Source organism: Elephas maximus, chromosome 2 (assembly GCF_024166365.1).
Source record: "Elephas maximus indicus isolate mEleMax1 chromosome 2, mEleMax1 primary haplotype, whole genome shotgun sequence".
In the NCBI taxonomy this organism is placed as follows: domain Eukaryota; kingdom Metazoa; phylum Chordata; class Mammalia; order Proboscidea; family Elephantidae; genus Elephas; species Elephas maximus.
The window spans coordinates 176,885,693-176,904,712 of NC_064820.1; the positions used below are offsets into that span (position 1 = coordinate 176,885,693).

Genomic DNA, 19,020 nt, shown 5'->3' on the forward strand with positions numbered 1-19,020 from the left:
TGTTCATTCTTCTGGCAGTCTATGGTATATTCAGTATTCTTTGCCAACACCATAATTCGAAGGCATCAATTGTTCTTCGGTCTTCCTTATTCATTGTCCAGCTTTCACATACATATGAGACAATTGAAAAGATCATGACTTGGGTCAGGGGCACCTTAGTCCTCAAAGTGACACCTTTGCTTTGTAACACTTTAAAGAGATCTTTACAGCAGATTTGCCCAATGCAATACATCGTTTGATTTCTTGACTGCTGCTTCCATAGGCATTGATTTAGGATCCAGCTAAAACAAAATCCTAGACAATTTCAATATTTTCTCCGTTTATTATGATGTTGCTGATTGGTCCAATTGTGGGGATTTTTGTTTTCTTTATGTTGAGGTGTAATCCTCATCAGTAAGTGCTTCAAGTCCTCCTCGCTTTCAGCAAGCAAGGTTGCATCATCTGAATATTGCAGGTTGTTAATGAATCTTCCTCCAATCCTGATACCGCATTCTCCCTCATATAGCCCAGCTTCTCTTATTATTTGCTCAACATATAGACTGAATAAGTATGGGCATCCAGACTACACATATATAAACAGTGCAGGCAAGAATATTTAATACATTCAGTCCTTTTTCATTGAAATTATCAGAAAACATTCTCACCTGGCCACAGCAAGCCCGCCCAGCTTTCTGTTCTACATTTCAGAGTTTGGCAGTGAATTATTTTCCAGGTACTTCCACCAAGAAGGTTTCCTAGTAGGGAGGCACCTTCAAGCAGGGAGAAAGGACAGGATAATTTCAGGGCCATTTTAGGATATATCTGTGGGCCTAGACAGAGAAGCAGGATTTAAGGATTGAATTGCATCCACTCAAATATGTGTTGGAATCCTAACCCCTGTAAACCAAAACCAAACCCACTGCCGTCGAGTCAATTCCGACTCATAGTGACCCTACAGGACAGAGTAGAACTGGCTGTAGAGTTTCTAAAGAGTGCCTGGCGAATTCAAACTGCCGACCTTCTGGTTAGCAGCCATAGCACCTAACCACTACACCACCAGGGTTTCCCCTAACCCCTATAAAAAAAAAAAAACCCCTATACCTGGTTCAAAATAGGATTTTCTTTGTTATATTAATGAGCCATGTCATTGTAGGGTGTGTCTAAAACCTAATCACTTCGGAGTTACAAAAAGAGAAAATTAAATACAGAAGCAAGCACAAATGGGGGAAGATAGATGGCATATGAAGATTAACAAGGAACTGGGGAATGCCAGAGCTGAAAAAGACAAGGGTCTTCCCCCGGAGCCAACAGAGAGAGAGCCTTCCCCTAGAGGCAGTGCCCTGAATTCAGACGTCCAGCCTCCTAAACTGTGAGAAAGGAGCCCTGGTTGTACAATGGTTAAGTGCTCAGCTCCTAACCAAAAGGTCGGTGGTTCGAACTCACCCAGCAGCTGTGCAGAAGAAAGACTTCGTGATCTGCTTCCATAAAGATTATAGCCAAGAAAACCTTATGGGGCAGTTCTACTGTGTAATGCATGGGGTCACTATGAGTTGGAATCGACTTGATAGCACCCAACAACAACAACAAACTCTGAGAGAATAAGTTTCTGTTTTTTAAAGCCATCCACTTGTGCGTTTTTTTGTTACAACAGCACTAGAAGACTAAGACACAGGATAAAGCCTCACTTGGCCAGAATCTGAAGAGAGGCATGTCCTGTGCAGCTGCAGCAAGGGTTTAACCACTTCATTCTACAATATCCTGATCCAGGGCAGTGCACTTGGCTCTCGGGAGGTGCAGGGGGCTCTGGTAAGAAGACAAGACGTGACATCCTAGAGAGGGTAGACAGCAGGAGTCAAGGAAGGCTCAACCCCAGGTGTGGGCCCTCTGGGAGGAGTGCCTCCCAAACTGGGCCAGGCAAGTACAGAGACACACAGAGCTTTCCAGGGGTCCCAGGCCCAATCTAAACCTCGCAAACCAGCTTGGATATAGGTAAAAGTTTTGATTACCACCAGCCAAAGGGAAGGACAAACAGATGAGTCAGAGAGATGAGGGCAGAGAAATCAGCAGAGAGTAGCTGAGAGGAGGGATGAAAGGCCTTGCATGCAGCCTAATGGCCTAAGTGGCCCAATCTCGCCTTTTACCATCTGATTCCCCAAGGCCAGTAATTGTCCCTGTTCTCCGTTGGAGCCTTTCATCCAAACACCCCCGAGCCTGTCAGCCAACTGACAGGTTCCTGTGCTATCTCAGAAGGAAGGATTGAGTATTGTGTGGTCTGTTTGTTCTAGGCTCAAAGACATCCTGGCTGGAGGTATGTTTGTACCTTCTCCCCAGATATCTACTCTACCTCTAAAATGGGTTGAGTCAGAGAAGGAGGGGCCCTTGGAAGCTAATGTAACCCCTGCATTTCATTCATGAAGGGTCAAGAGAGGTGATGACCTGGCCTAAAGGTCTAGCAGCTCCTAGCCCAGTGCTGGTTATTTTTCTTCCCCCTATACGGTTAAGTATTCAGCTATAACCTAAGGGTTGTCAGTTCAAACCCACCCAGCAGCTCTGCAGAAGAAAGATATGGCAATCTGCTTCTGTAAAGATTACAGCCAAGAAAATTCTATGGAGCAGCTTTACCCTGTCATATAGGATCACTAAGAGTTGGAATCTACTTGACAGTACCCAACAACAACAGCCTATTTTCAGTCTCTCTTCTTTTTTTTTTTCTTTTTTTCCTGATTACGAAAGCAATATTTGTTCATTGCTAAAAAAAAATCTTCAATACAAAGTGAAAATCTTCCCGTAAGCTCTTCCTCACAGATAACCACTGTGAACAGTTTGGCACATTTTCATCCAGATTTTTCTCTCTGCGTATACTAATAGATGCATACAGATGTACACATGCACAATACACACACAGAATGTTTTTTATAAAAATCAGAAAATACAAGGCATTCTCTCCTGAAATTTACTTCTTTTTAATTTAATTCAGTCTCGGACCTCATTCCATGTAAACTCAGCTTACCATGTTAACAGGCATATGATGTTTCAGTGTGTGAATGGTACGTGGTTTATTTCACAAGTCCCCTATTGTTAGAATTTAGGCTATTTACCATTTTTTTAAACATTATGCAGTTCCTTATACTCTTATCTCTCTTTTAAGAGCATTTCGGTAGGATAAATTCCTGGATGTGGGAATACGCAGATCGAAAGCTATGCTCATTTTAATTTTTAATTTTACTAGATAACGTTAATTTTCCACCCAAAATTTACACGCCCGGCCAGAATATATGAGAATGTCTGTTTTCAGCATAAGCAATTTTTCATCTCTGCCAAACTCATAGACCTAAAATATTTTGTGGCTTTTTAAATTGTAGTATCTATTTTGTAAGGAAAGTTCATATCTTTCATTAATGCATTGAGTGTCCATTGTACTTATTCTTGTTCCTTCTTTGCCCATATGATTGGCTTGGTTTTCCATTGAACTGTTTTCTCTGATTTATTCGAAGGAGAACTTTGTGTATTTGAGCTAATTTAAATTTAGCTTTGTTTTTGAAGTTTGGGACCCTGTAGAAATGTGTAAGCAAATTCATCACTACTTCCCTTTGCAGATGCTGAACTTAAAGGATGCTTAAAAATGCTTACATAATTTCAAAATTATAAAAATATTCACCTATATCTTTTAATATTTTAATAATTTTATGTTTTCATATTTAACATCTTTGACCCATTTGAGTTAATTTTAGTATAAGAAACAAAGCAGGAATCCAGCTGTATTTCTTTCTAAATAGCTAGCCAGTTTTCCCAACACCCAAGTGTGAAATGGCATATAAAATTCTCATGGATATTTGGTTCTTATTCTAAACTATCTAATTTCATTGGTCTGTTTTGCCTTTTCCTGCACTTCCAGCCCTAACAGTTTTTTCATTGCTGTGATTCTATAATAGGCTTTAATATCTGTAATGTTAGGTTTACACATCTCCCTCATACCTCAGTGGCGTCACTAGCATGGTGGGGAGGTGCAGACCACACCAGATGACGCTGTCAGGGGTGTGACCCCAAAATGACTGTCTATAAAAATACCCCGATACTTAAACACAACAAAAACATGTTTTGGAAGTCCAACTTACATGTATCTATTTACCTACAAGGCTAAAACTCTATGCTAATTTACTTTTTGAACTTTCTATGTGCTCCAATCAGAGCTGTCATTATTACCCAATTACAGTGATGCTTCGGAACACGTGGTTTCGTTTGTATGCGCTATAAGCACGCGCTATTGTTTTCATTGCGGCTGGTGTTCTATAGTCACTGGTTTTGTCAAATTTTCTGGTGTTTTAGCTACAATATTGTGGTAATTAGTATTTGTGAACCTATATTAATAACTTTTTTGAGAACGAAGTAGTATTTCAAGGAAAAGAAGGAGTGGTATATGTGAATTATGGTTTATGAATAACGTTAGTACAAAAAACATTACTAGGGATTCTGTATGCTCTGGTACTGGAGGAGGTCCATGGGGGTGGGTGACACCATGTGTCACTGCACTGGGTGACACCACCCCTAGTGACGCCACTGCCATACCTACCCCACCGTTCCTCTTTATTTATTTTAGTTGACTTGTATATATTCTCATAGTTATTCTCCCATATATGTGGTATTGAATTATTTAGGTTGCCCTTTCCCTCACCAAAAAAAAAAAAATCCTTCTGTTGTGATTTTAATGAGATTGTTTTGAATTCACAGATTAATTCAGGGAGAACTATTTTGTGTTTTTTGAAGGTATCTTGAACAGAAACTTCTGTACAAGACCAAGATATATCTCTCCATTTATATGTGTCTTCTTTTTATGCCCCTTTATAAAGTTTTATAGCCTCCTTTACAAAGTTTTCACCAATACTTAGTCTCTAAAACTGCCATGAGGGGAAACTGCTGTTACCAGTGAGGTCAGAGCGTGGAACTAACTCAGCTTTGCATCCAAGACAGACCCTTAAGTGCTGTGGAAACCACCCATCCATCTGCTCCCAACTCTGGGTCTAAGCCAGGAGGTAGCTCCCCTACTAGAAGTTGAAATGGGCCAAGCAATCAATGGGGAATTGACAGGCGCTGACAACATGCCCAGCCTTGCGGTAGAAGTATGAGACTCAGACCCCATCTTTAAGGAGCTCTTACACTGTCTAAACAAACAGGAGGCACATCTCTTAACAATGGTATCCTGTGTTAATCCATGTGCTATGGACTCTATTCTGATGCGAAATAAAGGTGAAGAGACCTGGTGCGGTTACAAAAGGTTTCAGGGAGGAGATGGGAATTAGGCTTGGCATTGGCACATGGCTACCATTTAGAAAATAAAAAAGAGGAAGCAGTCAAAGTATGAGCAAGGGAATCAATCAGCAACTATTTCTTGGGCACCTACTAACCCAAAACCCAGTGCCATCAAGTCAATTCCGACTCATAGCGACCATGTAGGACAGTGTAGAACTGCCCCATAGAGTTTCCAAGGCACCTACTATGAACACAAAATTGGGCTAGGCATATGAGGAAAAGTACATTTGTTGAAAAATGTGTTATGTACTTAACAAACATTTACTAAGCGCTCACTATAAACCAAGCTCTCTGTTAGGTACTAGAGAAACAAGACAAATAATGTAGACTCTGGTCTCAAGGATATGGTAATGCAGAGAGACAGAATCTTAAATAAATAAATTCAATAGCCATTATATCTGTGGGAAGAATAGCAGAGACTCTTAATCTGAGGACCGTGAGCTTCTTGGGTGTCCATGGATAGATGTTAAGGGGGTCTGTGAGCCCCTAAAACTGTACGGTGCTGAATTATTCAGCATAACAAGCATTGTCAGATTCTCAAAAGGGTCTGTGACGCTCCCTCCCAAAATATTAACAACCACTGGGTAAAGTGACACAAAATTCTAAATTGTTTTACTTCTAGATACTTGCAATGTTACTGGCCAGATAAAATATATTTAAAGACACTGTTATGAATAGCGTAAGTGAACAATTCTAGCCTCCTCCTGCTCCGGAAGCGTTCTAAGTGTTCAGATGCAATGTTGAATATTGTGGAGATGATACGACTTTGGGGCCACATAGACTTGGGTGTGAACGCCACTTCTACCACTGTGTGACATTGGGTGAGTGAAGTACCCCTGGGGGCATGGATGTCCACTTCTGTAAATTAAGAATTACACAACCCAGCCCTCCCTCCTACCTTTTGAGAGGATAAAATTAGGTCAGGTATACAAACCACTTGGATTTTAGCAGGACTTCGTGGCCTACCCACGCTTTCCTTCTGCTTTCATACTTCAGAGGAGGCAGTGACCCTGGGTTTTGGTGGTCAGAGAGGGAGCTGGAGCCTAGAAAGGATGGAGAAGTGCAGCAGAGACCAAAGGGCCTCTCAGATCAGTGTGCAGCGTGAATAAAGAGAAAGGGGCCAGACCACTCAACTCGGTTTGCAAAGAATCAGTTCATTGCAGCCAAGTTGTACCGGCCTTAAATTCCAGCCTGAGTAGTTTGAACTTTAGCCTATAAACTGTAGGAGCCACTGGAGGATTTAGGGCAAGGGAGTCAATCACATGGTGAGGTGGCTGTCAGCCCAGTTTTTGCTCATCCGTGAACCCCCAAGATACCCAGGAAAATCATTTTTAAAAGTAAAGCTGTAATGTGGGCTAAGGCAATAGTTCTCTCCTAGGGATCTCATTTAAAAGCAGATTCTGATTCACCAGATCACTGAGATGCTGGATTTCCAACAAGTAATTAGGTGATGTCCACGCTCCTTATCCGTGAATCACGCTTTGAGAAACCAGAAAAACCAATTGTCCTTAAGCCTATTCCAACTCAGGGTGATCCCACAGGTGTCAGAATAGAACTGTGCTGCTCTGTAGGGTTTTTAGTGGCTGATTTTTCAGAAGTAAATCACCAGACCTTTCTTTCAAGGCATGTCTGGGTGGTCTCAACCTCCAACCTTTCCATTAGCCACTGAGTGTATTAACTGTTTACATCACCCAGGTATTTGGGTCTTATTATCTTTATTACTATTGTTATTCAGAAACCCTGGTGGCATAGTGGTTAAATGCTGCGGCTGCTAACCAAAAGGCTGGCAGTTTGAATCCACCATGCGCTCTTTGGGAACTCTATGGGGCAGGTCTACTTTGTCCTGTAGGGTCACTATAAGCCGAAATCGATTAGACAGCAATGGGGTTTTTTTTATTGTTATTCATGCAACACACATTGGCCCAGAGTCCACCAGGTATCAGGCACAGTGCTAGGCCCTGGGGATAGAGAGAAAAATCAGACATGAACTCTCTCCTTTAGAAGCTCACAGTCAAATCCAAGGAGATGAGACCTAGATCTAGGCAACTGTAATTCAAGGTAGAAAGTGATAAATGCCATAATTTAGGTTCAGATAAAGTACTTCAACAATTTAGTAGAGAAAGATTACTCCCAGTTAAGGGAAAAACTGCCTAATGCTTAAGGAAATGAATGGAAGCTTCTTTTTTTATTATTAAGCAATGGGTAAGAACCCAAGCTTCAGAGATTTTAATCCTGGCTCCACCATTTGCTAGGCATGTGACCTTGTTGACTTCTTAAGTCTAAGCTTCCTCATCTGTAAAATAAGGTAAAATAATAGCAGACCTGCTGGAAGCATTGCATGAGAGAATGTTTATAAACATAGTACCTAATAAATGGTTCAAAAAAAAAAAGTTGCCGTCAAGTTAATTTCAACTCCTAGTGACCTCAGTCTGCTACAGGGTAAACTGAGCTCCATAGAGTCTTCTTGACTGTAATCTTTACAGAATCAGATCACCAGGCCTTTCTTCTGTGGAGCTTCTGGGTGTGTTCAAACTGTCAACCTTATGGTTAGCAGCCACGTGCCCCATTCGTTGCAAACGGTGGCTCTGGTGAATATTATTTTTTCCAGTATTGCTTTAAAAGTTAACGTGAGTCTGTTGGCTCCAAAGATATTGTATTTGTTGGGCAATTTTATTATTTCAATCCTGGGTTAAGTGGCAAATGAAAAGGAAAAAACCTCAAAGGGAATCTCCAAATCCAAGGAAACCTTTACAAAGCTGGTGCTGAGAGAATTAGCAACTGTTTTAAACTTTGTGAGTTTTTGTTGGGCCAAACCGTTTCATTTAAGGAGGCTTTGCTTGGCTGAAGATGTAGCCAAGTTCTCCTAGTAAGAGCCATATTGAAAAGGAGTTCCGCTCAATTTACAGGCTGACCAAAAAACAGCTTCACCACCCACTGTCTCCCCTGAGGTCATCAGCTTGTCTGATGTTGACTGAGAAATAAATCAAATCACATTTATAATCCTAGAGTCCCAGAATGTCAGACCCAGAGGGATATTCGAAACTACCCAGCCCAGTCACGGCATTTTATGGATGAGATAAATGATGCTTTAAGTTCCCAGGCTTCTTCACAGTCTCCAAGCCTGTTCATTGGTGTATTCCTTCAACCAATATTTAGTAAACACTTGTAAATGAAGGGACACATAAAGAATAAAACACCCACCATTTCTGCCCTGTGAATAAAGGCTCATAGACATGCCAAGGGCTAACAGAAGAGGCTGCTGGTCTTAACAACAAAAGATCACGTTTCAAACGTGCCTCTTTCCCTCACTTGAGGGGAGATCTCGGGCAAGTCCCTCTGTCTGTATCTCCTTTTCTTAATTTATAAAACGGGAATAATCCCATCTTGCTGTTAGGGCGGTTGTACAGATTAAATGAATTAAGGCAGGAGAAAAGTTGGCAGTTATGTAACAAGGGCTCCATATACACAGTACTTTTTGGCTTATTTGTTTTTGTTTTTTTTTTAATAATATTCCTTGGGTTTTTCCCAATTACAAAAGTTATTCATGATTACAGAGAAAATTTTGGAAAATACCAAAAAGGACAGAGAATGAAAATTTTCCCACAATCCCCCCACCCAGAGATAAACACTGTTGATGTTTCAGTGTATATCCTTCCAGCCTTTTGTATACATAAAAAAAAAAAAAAAACAGTTGCCATCAAGTTGACCCTGACTCATGGCAACCCCATGTATGTCAAAGTATAACTGGGCTCCATTGGGTTTCAATGGTTGATTTTTCTGAGGTAGATTACCAGGCCTTTCTTCCAAGGCACCTCTGGGTAGGCTCAAACCTCCAGTCATTCAGTTAGCAGCTGAGCACATTAGCTGTTTTCACCACCCAAGGTCTCCTTTGTATAGTTAATCAAAACCAAACCCATTGCCATCAAGTTGATTGTGATTCATAGTGAACCTACAGGACAGAGTAGAGCTGCCCCATAAGGTTTACAAGGAGCGGCTGGTGGATTTGAACTGCTGACCTTTTGGCTAGCAGCAGAGCTCTTAAACACTAAAAAGAAAAAAAATTTTTTTTTCCCTTTATCTGTATTGAGAGCCTCTGTTAGAGGCTGCCTGGATTCAAACTCCAGCTATATCACTCACTAGCTCTGTGAACTCCGAGCTTCACTTCTCTCAGTTTTAATAGAGCCTCCAGGTCTGGGCCCACAGAGTGCTGTAGACAACAGTATGAATGGTGCCCCCTAGAGCTGTGCAGGGCACAGTGATGCAGGGCAGTTCTGGGAACCAGGGACCATAGAAGGAATAACTGGCATAGTGACGGTTCAGCATTTAGCACAGTGCCTGGCACAGAGTAAGAGCTGGTTAAATGGCAGCTACTATTCTATAAATATGCCATGTGTTTTTTGACCAGTCAAGGTTCACAGAGGGTTGAGACCTTGTGTTCACTCTTTTAGGTTTACTGAATGGGACCATAATGATAACCCACTGGGACCACATCCAGCCAAGAAATGCTCCTCTCTGTGCTGATCCTGCTCAGCATTAGCCTTTGACCCTTGCACTTCCAAACCATCTGAATTGCCCCTGGGCAGGTCCTGGCAAAGCGCAAGTGAGGTGGGTGGGCTCATAGCAACATCTGCTCCTCTCTTGATCCTTCTTCCCAAGTCCTACCTCCCACCCCCTGCCACACACCAAAAAAAAAGTCATATGATAAAAATGCCTCACCCAAGTATTGAGCCTTTAACCCCTCCAAGCCCTTTCAGGGAGCCCTGGTGGTGCAGTGGTTAAGAGCTACAACTGCTAACCAAACAGGCAGCAGTTCAAATCCACCAGCCAATCCTTGGAAACCCTATGGGGCAGTTCTACTCTGTCCTCTAGGGTCACTAGGAGTCAGAATCAACTCAACAGCAATGTGTTTGGGTTTTTTTGTTTGTTTGTTTAAGCTCTTTCAGAAGTGTTGTTTCATTTGATCCGCTTAATAAGCCTAAGCAAAAGGCTGCCAAGAGATTTCAGAGCGGTTTTCCAAGGCTGGGCCTGTTGCTCATCAAATTCACTGTATCTTAGCCTCCCACTGCTGCTATAGCAGAACTACCACAAGAGGGTGGTTTTAAAGGACAGAAATTTATTTTCTCACAGTTTAGGAGGCTAGAAGTGCTAATTCAGGGCACCAGCTCTAGGGGAAGGCTCTCTCTCTGTCGTCTCAGGGAGAAGAACTCTTTCAGTTACTGTAGATCTGGCATTCCTCGATTCCTTGGTGATCTCCATGTGGCATGTATCTTCTCCTCCTTTTGTCCTTGCTTCTCTGTGCCTAATGTGCTCTTTTTATATCTCAAAAGTCAAGAGGTTTAAGACACACCCTCCACCACTATGGCCTCATTAACATAACAAAGAAAACTCTATTCCCAAATGGGATTACATCCACAGATATAGGGATTAGGATTCCAATACATTTTTTTTTATTGTGCTTTAAGTGAAAGTTTACAAATCAAGTCAGTCTCTCATATAATAATCTATATGTACTCCTAGTTGTTCTCCCCCTAACGAGACAGCACACTCCTTCTCTCCACCCTGTATTCCCGTGTCCATTCAGCCAGCTTCTGTCCCCTTCTGCCTTCTCATCTCCCCTCCAGACAGGAGCTGCCCACATAGCCTCATGTCTCTTACTTGAGCCAAGAAGCTCACTCCTCACCAGTATCATTTTCTAACTTATAGTCCAGCCCAATCCTTTGGGAATGGTTCCTGTCTTAGGCTAACAGAAGGTCTGAGGACCACAACCTCCAGGGTCCTTCTAGTCTCAGTCAGACCATTAAGTCTGGTCTTTTTACCAGAATTTGAGATTCTGCATCCCACTGCTCTCCTGCTCCATCAGGGGTTCTCTGTTGTGTTCCCTGTCAGGGCAGTCATTGGTCGTAGCCAGGCGCTGTTTAGTTCTTCTGGTTTCAGGCTGATGTAGTCTCTAATTTACGTGGCCCTTTCTGTCTTTTGGGCTCATAATTACCTTGTGTCTTTGGTGTTCTTCATTTTCCTTTGCTCCAGGTGGGTTGAGACCAATTGATGCATATTAGATGGCCGCTTGCTAGCGTCTAACACATATTGTGGGGGAACACAACTCGATCTATAACAGTATGCAAGATAGGTTGAGATGATAGTTGGAGATGGCATGAGAAACTCTGAGTCACATATTCATTCATTTATTGAACAGATACTTTTTCAGCACCTACTTTGTGCCAGAGGCTGGGTTCTCCAATGAGAAAATTGTTCCCTCTTCATTTCTCTTACAGTTTTAAAGATTCGAAAAAAGGAATTTTTAGGTTTCTCAAAGAGGAATCCCTCTCACTTTAGGGCTAGAATGTCTTCAACACTTCTCAACCCTTGATAATCTCCATTTCTGAGAGAGAGTAGCCCGACTCACCATTGTCTGGAACTCTCCAGAAGGTGGTAATGTTGTTTGGTTTTCATCTTTTTTTTTTTTTTTTCCTACCGTGAGCTCCTATTCATAGCAAATGATGAGGGTTTTAGAATAGCGACGAAAAGCCTCTTTAACAAGAATTCAGTTCAGATACCACAAATGAGTTGATTTTTAGAAAAGTGTTAAGTAAATGATGTACAGGTGGTCAAGCCGCTGTTGCTGAGGAAAATGTAGACTTGAGATGGGTGAGTGCTAACCCTTAAAGACTGTTGTAACAGCTATGGAACCTTTCCCTGAAAACTGCGTTAGCATTGGCTATAATTTCAGCAGGTTCAGGAACCACCTGGAGCCCACCCTTGGGCCTGGGCGACCCTGGGTCAGCAGAGTAGATCTCATCTTCTTCATCACCTTCCTCATCATGATGGTCGTAGGACTGGCAGTAATAGCAGCATTGGCAGTAATTATAGTTGCCTTGTTCATAGCAGCGGCATTCATAGTAGCTGTAATAGCTACACTTATCAAGTGTTTTCAATATGCCAGAAACTTATCAAACGTAAGCTCATCTTGTCCACACAGAAAAGAACTATCACCGTCCCCACTTTAGAGAAAACTGAGCCTTACCGAGCTCACATAGCTTCTCCAAGTCACACAACTGGGACGTACCAGGGCCAAGCTTTGAACCCAGGTCTGTTATTGATGGTTCAGTGGTAGAATTGTCACCTTCCATGTAGGAGACCCAGGTGTGATTCTCAGCCAACACACCACATGTGTAGCCACCACCCATCTGTCAATGGAGGCTTACACGCTGCTACGATACCGAATAGGTTTCAGCGGAGCAGACTAAGACAGACTAGAAAGAAAGGTTTGGTGATCTACTTCCCAAAAATCAGCCAATAAATATCTCTATATAATAAACTACATAGGGAACACAGTTACGAATACTTCTTATACATAACCAAACACCTCGCGAGACTGGTTTTCTGGGTATGAAGGCTTAGGACCATAATCTCGTGGGACAACTCAGTTAACTGGCATACTATAGATCATAAAGTATATGTTCTACATCCCAATGTGGCAAGTAGTGTCTGGGGTCTTAAAGCTTGTGAGCGGCCATCTAAGATACTACTGTTGGTCTCTACTCATCTGGAACAAAAGAGAAAGAATGAAACCAAAGACTCAGTGAAAAAAATAGTCTATAGGACTAGTAGCTTACATGACTACTAGCCTCATCTACCCTGAGACCAGAAGAACTGAATGGTACCCAGCTACCACTACTGACCATTTTGATCAGGGCCACAATAGATGGATTCTGATAGAACTCAAGAAAAATGTGGAGCAGAGCTCAAATTCTTAAAAAGTCCAGACTTACTGGCACCACTGAGACTAGAGAACTCCCCAAGACTATCTCCCTGAGATACTCTAAACCTTAAACCAAAATTATCCCTTGAGGTCACCATTTAGCTAAATAACAGATTGGCTCATAAAATAAAGATTATCACCCATAGTAATGAGCTTCTTTTAAAAATCATCTATAGAAGATCCCCAAAACTCATTGCCATTGAGTCTATTCCAACACATAGTGACCCTACAGGACAGAGCAGAACTGCCCATAGGGCTTCCAAGGAGCAGCTGGTGGATTCAAACTGCCAACCTTTTGGTTAGCAGCCAAGCTTTTAGCCACTGCACCACCAGGGTTCTGTGGAAGATCAAAGGGTCAAAAAGTACTCTAAAGCACAGGTGAGAAGGTAAGGGGGCAGGGAAACTAGAGCACTGGAAATGGTACAACCAGAACAGAATGAGATGATGACACATTGTGACAAATGTAACCAATATCACTGAATCACTTGTGTAGAAATTGTTAAATGGGGAACCTAATTTGCTGTGTAAACGTTCACCTTAAACACAATATTATTTTTTTTAAATATCAGCCAATGAAAACCTTATAGGTCACCATGAGTCAGGAACAACTCCATGGCAGCTAATAACAACTACCCACCTGTGAAGTCTAAGCAGGTCCCTAACCACCTACCTTCATTCCCTCATTAAACGGTTGTTGAATCAAACGAATGACCACTTGAACAGTTCTAGTGGCAGCTCTGTGACCTCGAGCAAGTTACTTGCCCTTACCGAGCTTCACTTAAGGAAGGAGGCTTCCTAAGTCTGGCAAGCCATGACTCCAGACACAGGGCAAAGAGCATCGGGATCACATCGTGGCAAGAGAAGCGGAGCCAGGCTCGCGGACGTGCACAGGGAGGTAGTGGCAACGTCAAAGAGCCCAGCACAGCCCTGCCCCCAGCACAGAGCACAGACCTTCCAGGAGCCCGAATTTATTTCCTGTTGACGTTTGCTCCCCTCTCCTGGCAGCTCTGCCAGGCCCCGCCCCTCCCCCCGGCAAGGTCTGTTTGGGTGCCCAGGGAAGAAGATCCCTGACACCGATATTCTCTTTCAGGCCATAGTCTTAGCACCTTCCCTAGTTAACTAGGGCTTGTTGGCTCCCACCAGGGCAGGCCGGTGTGGCATGTAGAGCCCCTAATCCCAGTAGTTACTGTGCTGCTGGGGGGAGGGGGGAGGTAGAAATATGCGTGGAATCTGGGCCGCCTGGCGGTTCAGTCCCTGACCCGCACTGCCGCCCCGTGGTGGGTCTTGAGAAGCAAGCGCGCCCCAGCAGGGATGGGCAAAACTTCCCTATCTGGCTTCACAAAGACTGAATTCTAAGTATGGAAAGGACCCAGCTCAAATTACTCAGCTAAAGAAGGGAAACTGAGACACACAAAGGAAAGCAATTTACCCAAAATGATGCATCAAGTTACCAAACATAGTTTACAGGAGCAACAATTATTATATGATTAAAAAAAAAAAAAATTCCATTAATGCAGAGTTATTGGGTAGCAGGCGCCTGATACTCAGAGTGCTAATAATGAATTTATATGTTTTATTTTTTTATCTTGTTTAAGCCTCGCAACAACGCAGAGAGATTAGTACTATTATTCGCCCATTTTCCGGTTCGAACCCCTGGTGAGAATTTGCATTTCGAACAAGTTCCCAGGAGATGCTAGTGCTACTGGTTAGGCACCAATCCTGAGAACCACTAGTAGAGCAGTGGTTCTCAACATTTGTTATACATAAGAATTATGATTATTTATTATACATAAGAATCACCCGGATCACAACAGTGTGATCCCACAACTGATTATGGGGTGGTCCAGGACCAGGCAGCATCGTGTTCTGTTTCACTGTGCATGGGGCAGCCATGAAGCTGGGGCCAACTTGACAGCAGCTAACAACAACCACAATATTCCTATAGTTGGCACTTACACCCAGTTATGACTAATCCTCTTTGCAAGTTCAAAACCCTGGTGGCTGGCTTACCGCTGCACCAGGAGCCATCTCCTCCTCAATCCCCACCACCCCCGCCAGCCACCATCACTTGGCTGATAAGCAGAGAAGTAGGATCCATGGCTGTCTGTAAAAATAGGCCAAACTTCAAATAATCAAGAAGGTGAAATGCTAGAGACAGGAAACTACGGTGCAATCCAAATTCAAAGATCAAAATTGTGGAATCTGAGGCAGCACCTGTGTGATCTTCAGCCACTCTCTGGGCCTCGGTGTCCCCATCTGTAAAATGAGAAGGTTGGGCTTGTAAGACCCCCCTCATTCAGATAATCAACAAATACGCTCCATCTGCCTTCTGCTTACAAGGCCCTGCTGGCGGGGGGCATTCTGGGAAATTCAAAGATGACCAGGTCCCTGTAAAGCTCAGCCTAACAGAGGAAATAAGACAGGAATACGAAAGTGTCCGACCACAGGTGGGGAGGCAGGGCTAGGGATGCTGGGCTTGAAGTTACAAAATATTCCGTAAAGTATGATTTCATTTTTTTAAATAATTAAATATATATATAAAAAATATATATATATTTAAAAATTCTGGAAGTGTAGGCACCAAAATGTGGTTTCTCTGCACTGTGGAATTGTGCATGCATTTTAAATATTTTTTTTTCTTTTTGCTTTTTGGTATTTTCTCGTTTTTTCCAGACTATTAGTAATCGTATTTTTTAAAGAAAAAAATAGACTCTGTGTTCAAATAGAATGTAGTCTCAATCCCAGCTATATTATAAACACGCTGGGTGACCTGGAACAAGTCACTTAACCTCTCCAAGGTTCAGGAGCCTTACATTTAAAATAGATTTTTTTTTCAATTTAATATTCCCATAAAATGTCTTGGGGCCTCAAATTCAGAGAGATGATTTAATTGTGTTCCTCAATTCCTGACACCTTGTCATTATTGCTCTATGCTAGGCCTGTCTCTTATTTTATATTGATTTATATCCTTTCCTGCCCATTCTCTTTTCTCTCTGCTCCACGCTTCGGCAACCATTTTGTGTTTAACGTGCATTTTTTAATTTGAAAGTGTTCTCGAGAAATGTGGGTGGTTGTTTGGTGTGTTACTTACATGGTTTATGTTATACACCTCATTCTATTTCCTGCCTTTTTACTAAGGTTGGTGTGTTTAAGATCCTTCCTTACTGCTATGTGGGCATGTCTTCTGGGGCGTTTAAAGGCTGAATAATCTCCATGCTATGCATCTACCCCATTTCACCTTTTCATAATCCCAGTGAGAGACACCCAGATTTGCCCCAACTCCCTATCACCACGAACAATGCTGCCCTGAAATCCCCCTAGCATTCCCTTTGAACCTGTGGAGAATTCTTCGAGATCTGTGCTCTGGAGCAGAATTGATAGGTCACAAGGTGTGTATAGGAGTCCTGAGTGGTACAAACAGTTAAGTGCTTGACTACTAACAAAAAGGTTGGCGGTTGGAACTCACCCAGAGGTGCTTGGAAAGAAAGGCCCGGCAATCTGCTTCTGAAAGACCGTAGCCTTAAAAATCCTATGAAGCAGTTCTACTCTGCGCTATGGGATCACCATGAATCAGAATCAACTCAACAGCAACTTGTTACTGGTTACTGTTTAAGGTGTGTACACATAATTGAACCAAGTGATTCCACAGTCTTCTCCAAAACATCTGGAATTCTTTTTTTTTTTAATTTAATATTGCCATAAAATATTTTGGGGCCTCAAATTCAGAGAGATGATTTAATCATGTTCCTTGATTCACAACACCTTGAAGAAGGCTCCTCTTGCTCCCACACCCCCGCACGTGGCACTATCTACCTTCCAAATTTTTGCCATCCTAACAGATATAAGTGATATCTCTTTGTGGTTTTAATTTTGACTACCTAATATTTTGAGAATTGTGTAATATGCTCATTAGCTGTTTGGGTTTCCAATTTTGTAAATTGCCTGTTCGTATTCCTCGCCCATTTTTCTATGTTCCTTATGTAGTCTAGACATTAACCCTTTGTTTTAAGGAAGACATTGAAAATATCTTCTTCCATTCTACTGCTGCCCCGTTGTTTATCCATTTAAAGTATTCTCTTCACCCCTAGATCAAAAAGATATTCCTTTATATTGTCTTCTATTCTCTTTCAAGTTTTACCTTTCACATTTAGTTCTTTAATACATCTCAGATTTGTCATGGAGTTTTGAGAAGGATAAAATAATAAAGTGTTCAGCACAGTGCCTGACCCAAAAAAGGTGTGCAATTATGGGCGATTTTTTTTTTTATTCTTGTTTGGGTAGAATGTGGTAAGTACTGCCCTAAGAAATCCATGGATACAGGAGCTTATGTGCCGTTTAGCTAGATCAGGAAAGGTTTCACAGAGGAAGAGGGAGGTTTTTGTTTTTTTCTTTCTTTTTTTATTGTTGTTGAAAATATACACAGCAAAACATACGCCAATTCAACAATTTCTACACATACAATCCAGTGACACTGATTACATTCTTCAAGTTGTACAACCATTCTCACCCTCCTTTGCCAAATGGTTCCTCCCCCATTAAGGTAAACTCACTGCTTCCCCCACCCCCGGCCCCCAAGCATCCTATCTAACCTTTCCAGTTGTTGTTGTCGATTTGATCTGATATAGTTCTTCCAAAAAGCATCATGCAAGGCAGACATTCTTTACTAATTAAGCCAAACTATTGGGGATTGTTTGGTTTAAAGAAAACTTACGGGATGTTTTTGGTTTAAGGTTTAAAGAGTAGAGGAAGAGGAAGTTTTGAGTTTGGCCCTAAAATAAACTAATGAATTCTGTTCTGAGATGGGAAGGTGAACATTGCAGGCAGTGGAACCGGCCTGGACAAAGGCCTGGCGGCAGGGATGTTGCTGGTTGACAATGTTTAGGCGGCGCATGTTGACCAGAGGGCCCGATAACTCACCAACTGCTGTCTTTCTGCCCTTGCCCACCCCACCCCGTCCCCGCTGCAGGCTCCCTGTTCTCCACACTGAAGCCCCCTGACGCCGTGTTCAAGGTGGTGTTCTGGCTGGGCTACTTCAACAGCTGCCTCAACCCCATCATCTACCCGTGCTCCAGCAAGGAGTTCAAGCGCGCCTTCATGCGCATCCTTGGGTGCCAGTGTCGCGGTCGTCGCCGCCGCCGTCGCCGTCGCCGCCTGGGCGGCGGCGCCTACACCTACCGGCCGTGGACGCGCGGCTGCTCGCTGGAGCGCTCGCAGTCGCGCAAGGACTCGCTGGACGACAGCGGCAGCTGCCTGAGCGGCAGCCAGCGAACTCTACCCTCGGCCTCGCCGAGCCCCGGCTACCTGGGCCGCGGCGCTCCGCCGCCGGTCGAGCTGTGCGCCTTCGCCGAGTGGAAGGCACCCGGCGCCCTGCTGAGCCTGCCCGCGCCGGAGCCCCTGGGCCGTCGCGGCCGCCAAGACTCGGGCCCGCTCTTCACTTTCAAGCTCCTGGCCGAGCCCGAGAGCCCCGAGACCGACGGGGGCGCCAGCAACGGGGGCTGCGATGCCGCAGCCGACGTGGCCAACGGGCAGCCAGGCTTCAAACCCAACATGCCCCTAGCGCCCGGGCACTTTTAGGGCCCCCCCAGGCCCACCCCGGCCCAGCTTCCTTCCCTGGGGAGGAGTCGTCTTGGGGGGAGGGCGGGCGGAGGGAGGGAAGGGAATGTCAGCGCCCTGTAGACACGGGCCCCAAGGGAAATGGGGGGCGGGGGGCGGGCAGAGGGGCAGCTGCTTTTCTGGCAGGGGCATGGGTGCCAGGTACAGCGCGGAGAGCTGGGCCGAGCATGCTGAGAGCCTGGAGGACCCGACGCTGCCGGGATTCACAACTCTCTCTCTCTCTGTATATATATGAGTGTCTCTCTCTACATGTATTTAACCATGGGTTTATACGTGAGTGTCTGTGCGGTGTACGTGTGGTCTGCATGTGTGCGTGTGCCGGACCGCCTGCGTGGGGGCAGAGCCTGTGTGCGCCCAGGGGG

General features: G+C 43.6%; 1 protein-coding gene across 1 annotated transcript in view; it reads left to right on the forward strand.

Annotated features, from left to right (window-relative positions):
- Positions 1-18,636, forward strand: part of ADRA1B (adrenoceptor alpha 1B) — a 60,306-nt gene extending 41,670 nt beyond the window's left edge. Inside the window, exon 2 of the mRNA XM_049874237.1 lies at positions 18,012-18,636. Coding sequence (XP_049730194.1) covers positions 18,012-18,619 — 608 coding nt within the window. The 3' untranslated portion in view covers positions 18,620-18,636. The remainder of the gene's footprint in view (positions 1-18,011) is intronic.
- Positions 18,637-19,020: the final 384 nt, after the last annotated feature.